Consider the following 10,368-nt stretch of genomic DNA (forward strand, 5'->3'; position numbering starts at 1 on the left):
GTTGTTTCTGCATTAGAAAATATGTACAATTACAAAAACATGGCTCCTAAGAGGTAAGTCTGGTCTTGGGGTCTTGACAATTTGTAAAGACCAGAATAAGTAGAATGTTGGGAAGTTGTATTTGGTAATGTTATAAGCAAGAGGCGGAGCTTGGTCCAGGGACTTAGAATGATATATTTCAATTTTTGTTCAAGTCTTATGAAATGCTTACGGAAGCAATAAAATATTTCCATGAAAATTGCGTTTACCTTTCTAGCCATTAAATGCTATATACCCCAAATTCCTGTAAAAATACATAATGGGAAATAATAAACGGCCATTTGGAGGAGGGGCTAGAAAAACAGAGTAGATCCAAATTGTGGACAAAAATTTGGGCTCTTTTGCACGTGTTGGGGAATATAATTAACCTTGTTTCTGTTTTTACCATAACAAATTGGGATCTTTCGAAATAAATGGCCGCGCGGCTTTTGCATATTCTGCTCAGTTTAGCTTTTAAAACTTTATTTGTAGCAGTTTGACAAAGTAAGTCTTACTAAATCCGGCAAGCCTTTCTCTGACATAGATACTACGTTTGTCTCAATTTTTGTTCAAACTTTAGAAGGCATAACAGCTAAAGACTCCAGAACAATGACTACAAACGTTTCTCCTTAAAATACGCTGAAACAAACTTTACTTTAGAGGAAATTATTGCTCCGCAAGCTTTAAATCTATAATTCCGCTCAAAACCAAAATGTATCTAATTTTGGAAACGTAAATCATTTTGTTTTGTTATTATTTTGCTGGTTTTTGTTCAGATTGTCTATAGCTTGCGGACTTATGTTTCAGAATACGGTTTAAGTCGTTTTCGAGTGAATCAGTTTTTAAATGTGACAGATTTTAATTGAGGGGATTCGCTGCTTGACATCCCGTTTTTGTTGTTGTTGATTGAAAAGATACAAACTCCTAGTAAGGCGTGAAAAAATGGAATGAAAAAATTCGAAAACAAATAAACAATAACAATATGATGCCATCGTTACTATTTATTCAATAACATATATCGGGCGACTAGTAATTATGCTGGGCATTTTACGCGCTGTTTATTACCCATTTTTATCTACGAATATAAAACCAACTTTTCTTCGGGTTATTGTAATTTCATTAACTTTCTTCATTTGGACAAATTTTCCCTCAAGAGTCAAAGAAAAATCAAAAATAGCCAAAAACGATTTTCAGTCAGCAAGTTGGTTAGATCAGTTAGTTAGTTATAATATAAGTTATAACAAGACGTTATTAGCTGAAACAGGGTCAGTATCTTTGCCAATTAACAGTTATTCAATTCCAGAAAATTGGGCGGAAGAAACAGAACCAACTAATCAAGAAATCTTGGAGAGTCAAGCTGTTGAAGCCGAGAAAAAGTTGATTTCCGAAGTCGAGTTACACAACCAAGAGCATTTTTTGGTACCGAAAGATTTGATCAAGTTTGACAATTATTCTGAGTTATACTTGGACGCCAACGCTGAAGTGTGTAAAAGGAAACCGCTGCAGAATCGGGTTCTAGTTGTGATTCCATCTCGCACGAACAATTACAACAAAAGGGTGCTTATTAGAAATACATGGGCGGATTTGACCCTGTTCACGCCGAGATTGAACTATACTTTCATTTACTTCGTAAGTCTTCTTACTAATAACACAAAAATAAGTGGACATCAAAAAATATTACCGATTTTAGATCTTATCTGTTTTGGCGCCCCCCCCCCCCCCGTTACAAAGTATAGTGCACGCAAAACAAAATAGATCCACAAAGGAGGCTCGGTAGTCTGCGTTCGCACATAGAGTTCCGACCCCGCTCATTATCCACATTTTTGGAATAACTGTCTACCAAATGAACAAATAGAAAACCCCCAAAAATTCAAGTATTTCTCAAAAAAATGCTGTACGAAGGAAAATATCGCCTCCAACGCGAATACTTTAGTTAAAAAAAAGAAGCAGCATTAGATTGACGAGATCTGCCATTATTGTGAAAGCGAGGCACAAGACGAACAACAAAATCAAACGACAACAACAAACATTAATTACAACCAAAATTTTATGTCCATTTAAAAAAAACTTAATAACAAAGTCAACTTAATTACAAAAAACTGAAACTGAACAAAATAACTTGTACTTTAGTAGAAAAGATATGGGACCAGTCCATAAAAGGATGTGAGGCCAGTCCATAATAAGGCTCGTTTACAATTAGACAAAAAGAGCAAAAAAGGCAAAATTAAAAAATCCGCTTATTTTTTTTAAAACAATTAATTTCAAAGTAATAAAAACCAATAAATATCAACTTAAAACAACCAAATGTTTTGTTATCAACGATGCCTATATACTTGGCTATTAAGTTCTCTCTGCATTCAATTTTTTTTGCGGTTACGAAAAGAAAAACAAATATAGACAATAAACGAAAATTAAATTAAAATTTGTGAGAAAACGCTGCCGAAGCCGTAAAGCCATATTTTCCCCTCAAAGTATGTTTTGTTGCGCTTTTTTCGAATGTCAGTAAGGTTTTATGTGACGTCTAATTAATGAGACTAGCTAGAATGTTGAAAAAAAGAAACAGCCGTAAAGTAAAGAATTAGTTCTTTTTTTCAAAAAACAATTGTTCTCAAAGTCATACAAACCATAAGCGACAGAATCAGAAAATTTGATAGGTCCGTTTCTTCGTCCGAAAAATAAGCTATTGAGACCTGTACTTTTTCAGAAGATGTTTTATGTTTGCAAAAAGAACGTCACATATAAGCAAAAATCAAAAATTAATTTACTGTTTTTTGCGAAAAACACTTGTCGAAACCAGTAAATCCATAACGAATTCTTTAAGATGTTTAGATTTTGTACACTTGCACCTTCTCATATTGCCAATAATTTCATTTTGTTGTAATATGACCTGTAATAAACGAGATTAGTTAATAAATACAAACAAAAATAGGACAAAAATGCGTAGTTAAAAATTGAAATTTATAAAACATTGGTTTTCAAAGTCATGAAACCATCAACTATCTACTCAAATCTAAACATAGGCTCAAATAATCCTCCGAAAAAAGTCAAGAAGACTTGTCATTCTTCCAGAAATTTCATTCGACTAAAAGAAAAAGAGAAATCGACAGTTAATGACAGAAGTTAAAAAATATACAAAAACCTTCAAGAAAGTGTCGTCGAAGCGCTTAAAACCCTTATCTATCCCCTGAAATATACATGTTCAATTTTGTCTTATTTTGAACCCAAGTAATGGGTTGTGTGAAATGTCAATAATGTGATAATGTGAAAAAACGAGAAAAGGCGTGAAAAATAGGTCAAATGCCTTAAAATAAAAAAATGTTAAATCTGGTAGTATCGAAGCCAGAAAAACATATCTTAACGCATAAAACAACAATAAAGATTGAACTTTAGTTCAGGTGAAACAGAAACATTCGCTCTTGCTGTCACTAAGCTACAAATTGAACAAATTAAGAGAAAAATCAAAAATCAAATAGTTTGGAAAGTCGATATGACCACAAGCTTTCAAATTAAAAAATTGATACAATAATTTGGAAGTGATTAGGAAACCTTTTGCACCTATCAAAAGCGATCTGTAATTTGAAATGTTCTGTTCTTCAATAAACATAAAAATTTATCGAATTTTTTTCTAAAAAAGACCGATTGAAAACAATCCGAAATATTTTTGGATTGTGACAGTCCAAGATTGGAACAAAACTATCATTGCTATTGCTGTTCTTTCATTAAGAACACTTTTTTGTCTCGAATGTTATAGATATAGCTAATTTGTTAGTAAAGAAAATAAAAATTAAATGCTGCGATTCTGATAATCATCTTGAAATTTTCATTAAAATACGGCAAACTTTAGTTCCAGAGCACTATCAGTGGAATTTGAAGTAGAACTAAGCCCTTTGGTGTTTACAAAGATTGTGCTGGTAGTTTTTGGTTGGGTACTTCCGGCAAATTTAATCAAAAACTACCAAAAGAATTTTTCCCGCAATTTTTGATGAAAAAGGCTTCATTTTGAAATATTTAGCCCAATTTTTAGCCGAAAAAATTTTTTTAAAAAGTCGTCGACACATTTTTGTCTTTGAAAACCAAATCAACAACACTTTTAACAAATTGCGGCAAAATTGACTATATTTTAGGAAAAATGTTCGGAAACTGTGAAAAATAACGCAAATTAGTCTCAATATTCTCAAAAGTTTAAACCTCGATAAATCGCTCTAGAAAACGAAATTCAGATAAATCGTCCAAATATTGGGATTTTTTTGCCCTCTGTTCAAAGTTTTCCATATTATTTAATGCCAAATTGCTGTGATAAACTTATTGAATAGATCCGGTGCTTTATAGTGCTTGACAATTGGCGGACTTTGATTATAAACCAAATGGTTGAAGTCGGCTCAAGATGCTTTATTTGATTGCTGATGATTGATTAAAAAATATTCTCTTCCCTACTCTGCCTTCGCGGTGTAATCTCACCACTATTCAGACTTTCGTGGTACTTATTGGGTTCAATAAAAAGATACTCAATTGGAAATTTCTGCAACTATTCCTATCGCAACAAGAGCTGATTAACTGTTTTTAGTCAACTCGCGTTGAATTAACAACAGTTGCGCAACTTAACGGTTAAACATCTTGTTAGCGCTCGATGAATACTGTAAAAGTTTGAAACAGTGGCGTAACTCTGTTTTACGGATCAAGTTTTTAAAGTTTTTAAGGTCAAGTTTTTAAAAATGATTTTCTTGATTTTCATTTGATTTTCCAACTTTGTAAAATATGGGATTATTTTTTGCAAATATTTGCAAACAGGTTTTGAAAATTCGAAATTAAAAAGCAAATCTTTGCAAATTCTTACATGTTTGAATTGTTTTAATGTTTTTCAAGACTTAGCAATTAATTGCGATTTTCTCCTTGGTTTGGAAAATTTTGCAAATTTGACCTTCAGCAATAAAAATTTGAATAAAATTTGACCTTCAGCAATGAAAATTTGAAAATATCAACAATGGTCGGAAAAGAGTGGCAGAAAAATATAAACAAAACCATAGAATTTAGTAACACATATTGTGTAATTCAATATTGTGGCGTTTGGTTCCAGAAATTGTGAGCTCTGTTACCGGATTTGGGTATTAATTGAGCTCTGTTACGGTATTAATTGGGTGCTATAAAAATTTACTCAATCGGAAAGTCGTGGATCTATTCTTATCGCAACAAGAGTTGATTGACTATTTTTATTCAACTCTTGTATAACTTACCGATGAAATAAATTCTTAACGCTTAAATAATATGAAGAAAATCTGAAACAGAAGCAAAACTCTGCTTTGGTATTAATCAGACTATCTTTTTTCGTAACTCACTAATTTTCTCGCCCCTGTTGCTGTATGATAAGATGCGACAAAAAGAGATTGATGGAGGAAGATAGCCGTCGAATCGGGTCTTTCCCATTATGGTATAATTACCATGAATGCGGGGCAATAGTTTATATTGTTACCACTAAGCTGGCTGGTGGGGGGGGGGGGGGGGTGGGGTGGGGTGTGGGGTTCTATAAAGGGAAAGACCCGTTTAATTATAAAGGGAAAGACAAGCAGTACTGTGCATTATACAACTGTTGTAATGGCAACGAGAGTTCATTATTGAGTCAAACTTTTGGTCACAGGTCGGTCGTCCCCAGTCTCGAGTGCAGAAATTGTTGATCCAAGCTGAACAATCTTTATTCGGAGATGTGGTGACTCTCAACCAAGTGGACCACTACTTCAACCTCACCCTTAAGATGCTTTCTGTGTTCACGTGGGTACAACACCACTGCCCAGATTCTCTCTATGTGTACAAAATAGACGACGATGTCTATGTCAATTTGGAGAATATGGAAAAACGAATTGCATTCTTCATAAAACGGGTGAGACACTTTTAATTACTTTTTCCTGGATAAAGAAATGTTTGCTCATGTCTGTGTGTCCGTCTTTTAAATAAAAGCACATAATTTTTTTAACACCATTGAATTTATTGCTGCGTGAAACACTAATGCGTGCATTTGCAATTTTCATTTCAATAACAATTTCATAATTTCATTATTAAATTTCTTCAGACACTCTATTTGATGTATTAATACCGCGGCTTTACAGTTGGTTCAATTTAATTCCTTTATTGACACGCCCGAAATGAAAAAGGAGGGAAAATAACAAACATTATACTGGAAAAATCTCAAAAAGTCAGTTTTCACTTGACTAGAGAGTTTTCCGACCGCTGTCATTCCATTTTCTTATTTTAGGGCACCTTACAAAACTTGGTATGGCTTCAGTACGGCTCCTTATCAATCTTGAAACGACCTTAGTGGGGCACCTTATTAATCTTAAAACGGTAATTTAGAAATCACGGCCTTACTACGGGCAATAGAAAACTTAACAAGATTTTAGTACAATTTTATGTAAAAATTATACCGTGCCGTACTACGGCCTTACCAAAATTTCCAAGTTCGGGCACCCTGAGTACCCACTAATTGCGCTCGCGATAACATTTCAGTTTCAAATATATGAAATTGTGGGTATGCTTGTTTAAGTTAGACGAAAAAAGCGCACGCTTTTTGTTTTTTTTTCTCGGGCACAGTTAATAAGTTGCGTTTTCAAGCCTGCAAAACCGTCGATATCTTCCTTTTCAGAACACAAGATGTCAAGAGTTAACATATTTATATGATTAAGAATATTAATAACTTCAAATTTAAGAGTTTTTTTTTCAGTTCCTATTTCCTATTTAACCACTAGCGATTATGACTATTTCATAGACTAAAGCACAAACGTCAACCTACTACATCAAACCTACACTAAACAAATAGAGAACCCAATTTATCTTTTTGTTATTCCGTTACAAATGAAAAATTTTGTTTTTCTATTGTAAAATTTTAGTACATTTACAGATTGGTTTAAATTAAGTATAATCACTTTATTGGAGATCATTTAAATTTTTAACCATATGGTTTTGCTTTCTGAATTGCATGATTTTATCCAAAAAAATAATAGCTCCAATTAATTTTGTTATTGCAAATTTCATGGTTATAGTTGTTCTTGCTTTTTTAAAATTCAGTCTTTTGAGTTTACTAATTGAGTATAATAAAGATCAAACTTATCTGCAGTTTGTCACATAAAACGATGCGTTAATGGTTTCTTGGTTTCTACACATGTTTTCCACGTAATTTGATATGGACAGAACTTATTTGGACGAGTTTTTTTCAATGGAATGTTTCGGTTTCTCAGTTAAAAGTAGGGTTTGACAACTTTCTCAAAGCAACAAAAATGTATTTATTCTTCTGATACTGTCTCATCTCAACTATAAAAACAATTATTTGAATTCTTCAGTTTGGTTGAACACACAGATCTTATATTTAGCACTCTAATACTAGCTTCAGCAACAATTCAAAACTGAATTGTCCCAAGTTTTAGAGGTTGAAACTAATATGTTAGAATTTAACTTGAAAATTTTGAAAACTATGGCGCAATTTTTATTTGAAATTTTGTTCAACAGGGTTTCGCCTATTTCTAAGTGTTAAGAACTAAAAAATTGTAGAATTTGCCTATCAAAAATTGATACTGTTTCTCACAAGCTCACTTGTTTTGCTTCTTTTACTTTACTTCGAAACTGTTTTTTAACATTTTTAAAAGAAAATCAGCGTAGATTACGTTAATTGCTTTTAGTCAAATTTTAATGCACAGGTTTTGACTTCATGATATACGATTCTAGTTAAGTTAAGTGATAGGAAGAGACCTCGGAAAAAAATATTTTGAAAATAAACAAATTAATCAAGAAACACTGAGCATATATTTTTGGGTTTACTGATCCGGTGAAAGGCCAGATTTTTTAGCAACTGTTTTGTGAATATAACGGATTAGCGGAGTTCTGCACTTGGAAAATAGTGCTGTGACTCTCATGGATTTTTACTTTCATGCACAGACAGTAATATTTGTAATTTTTATATCAGCTGTTTCTATGGGAGAGAATCACTAGAAGGTAAAAAGAGTGTTTGAGATTTGTTCAATACAAAAGAAAAATGCGATAGAAAAATAACGGATATATAGGAATCTCTAAAATGAAAAGGTGAAACTGCATTGATGTTGTTTTCATACAGCAATAATTTTTTCCATGATTCAAATTTTGATTCAGAAGGTTATTTTATTGCAGCATTCTTGACCAACAAAAACCGATTATTTATCTTAACCCTAAATCAAGGGATTTGATGAGGGACAATTGCTCATCATTCTTTATGACTGATACTCGAACTACTTTTCTACTAAACTTGGACAAACAACAATTAGGTTTTCTTGCCACAATACTTCTGGAACGCTTTTTAATAAGAACTAAAAATAGTGTAAAAGTTTTTCGTCTGCTGATGATCAATATAAAAGCAATAGCAAATAGGAGTCAGGTAAATTTTTCTTTCTTTTTCGCTTCTTGTTTCATATACTACCTTAAAAACAAGAAATGTACTACCTGCTTCTTTTGAGATTTTCTATAGCTATCCCAGAATGCATTCCTTTTTTTGAAAATTATAATATTCTGTCGAGGAATCACAATGGATCTGAAAAAAATTTTGCGTAGCTAGCATTGAAGGTTTATAAAAATCTGGAAAAAATTTTATTGTGCTAATTCGGATGATAAATCATAGTTAATGCTCATATTCTTTTTAGTTTAATTGATTGAAAAATTAGTTAAATGATTAATAATTTTCATATAGAAGAGCCATTATTGTCTATTTCTTTGTCGCCAATTTTATCTAATCAATTACATTTTTCAATGCTAAAACTGGAAAACTAAAATTTATCTGAATTGATTTTTGAGCCTCCACTCATGGAAAGACTCCAGAAATTCTAGTGGGGCTGTGTAAACTAAAGCAACACAGTCGAGTTTCTTACATAACGCTCGGCAAAAAATTTTCCTGGTTCAAGTAAATCTCTTTTCATTAGCTTTTTAGGTCAAACCAGGTCTTTTAGATCGAGAAGAAGTTTTAAATCTGCTTAGCACGCACATTCAAATGTTATAACTAAAGATAATTTATGGGTGGCACAATGTGTTTTAATGGATCGAGCAGAAATTTTTCATGCGTTTGCTTTCTTACAAATCTGGAAGAGTTTTATATATATATATATATATATATATATATATATATATATATATATATATATATTGCTTCTGCAGATACCGAAGCAGCAACAGCCCAAGACTGAAGAGCAATGCAGCAGAGCAACCAAACATTAAAGACCGTTGAATTAGGACCACAAAATTTTAGATTTTCAAATAAGTCTGTTTTCCCTATTGGACTATCTCAATTGCCATGATAGAAGTTTGTCACTTTTCTGAGAAAATGAAATTTTATTTATTTTTTGAAAATTAACCCAGATATTTGAATGATTTGTTCCCTCTGCATTGCAACAAATAAAGGCGCTTTTTTTCTAACTAGGCTATATTTTTTGGTGAGTAATAAAATTGCGCGTAAATTTTTTGAGGCGAGCGTGACATTTTGGTTCAATCAAAAGTTCAGTGTAGAAAATTAGGTTAAGCTAAAGTCAAGCGCAAAAATTTTGAGTAAATTTTAGCAAAATTGAAGTGTGACCATTTGGTCCGAGCGAAAGTCCAGCGTGAATAACTTGTGTTGAGCTAGAATCCCTCTTTTCGCTAAAATCTTTCCAAAGTTATTTTTATGGAATATTTGGTCCATGCACGGTCTTTATATGCCACTTTTTTGTCCCAGTATGGCCTTTTCAAAACTCCAGGTCCTAATCTGGGTATTTATGATCCAAATGTTTACATTGGATTGTTCATTTGATTTGATTAGTTCTTAAATTGTTAATACAAAACTCTTACACGAGTTTTAGGATTAAAAAAATTAAGCATGTGGTAGTATTTTGTGTTTTTTTTTGCTTGTTGGATGTGGTTCTGCTTGTTTAAATTGCACCAATTTACTAATTGCACGTTGCACTTTGATTAATGTGGTTAACCTTGCGGAACTCCATGATGAGTGATTGATGTGAACCTTGCGGAACACCTTTTCTTCTCTTGCAGCAACATCATGGTGGTCTATTATACGGCGGAAGATGTCACGCTCTTCCTCTTATCATTCGAGACAATTCGAGCAAATTCTTTGTTTCAAATAAAGAGAACCCTCACAGATACTTTCCACCTTACTGTGAAGGTGAAAATACTGCTTTCTTTCATTTTTTATATAACACTAGATTGAATTAGAAAACTTTGTTACGCGTGACGAGCAAAATCGGTTTCGGAAAAAAAACCACGTAAAAAAGAACCACTCAATTTTTGATAGGATAAAAACTTGCGGAAATAAAAACCTGCGGAAATAAACCTCACGGCAGTAAACCCCAACTTTATTGT

The 10,368-nt window shown here is 32.7% G+C and overlaps 1 protein-coding gene across 3 annotated transcripts in view; it reads left to right on the plus strand.

Annotated features, from left to right (window-relative positions):
* Nucleotides 1-323: 323 nt before the first annotated feature.
* Nucleotides 324-10,368, plus strand: part of LOC142343517 (beta-1,3-galactosyltransferase 9-like) — a 106,650-nt gene continuing 96,605 nt past the window's right edge. For 2 of the 3 annotated variants that reach the window (XM_075395181.1, XM_075395182.1), the window contains exons 1-3: nucleotides 325-1,647; nucleotides 5,651-5,890; nucleotides 10,042-10,171. In XM_075395181.1, the coding sequence (XP_075251296.1) occupies nucleotides 1,054-1,647; nucleotides 5,651-5,890; nucleotides 10,042-10,171 (964 nt within the window). In that variant the 5' untranslated portion in view covers nucleotides 325-1,053. Of the gene's footprint in view, nucleotides 1,648-5,650; nucleotides 5,891-10,041; nucleotides 10,172-10,368 lie in introns of all 3 variants that reach the window. The other variant, XM_075395180.1, reaches the window with a different exon arrangement.

Source organism: Convolutriloba macropyga, chromosome 1, assembly GCF_964194025.1.
Source record: "Convolutriloba macropyga chromosome 1, txConMacr16.3, whole genome shotgun sequence".
Taxonomy (NCBI): Eukaryota; Metazoa; Xenacoelomorpha; order Acoela; family Convolutidae; genus Convolutriloba; species Convolutriloba macropyga.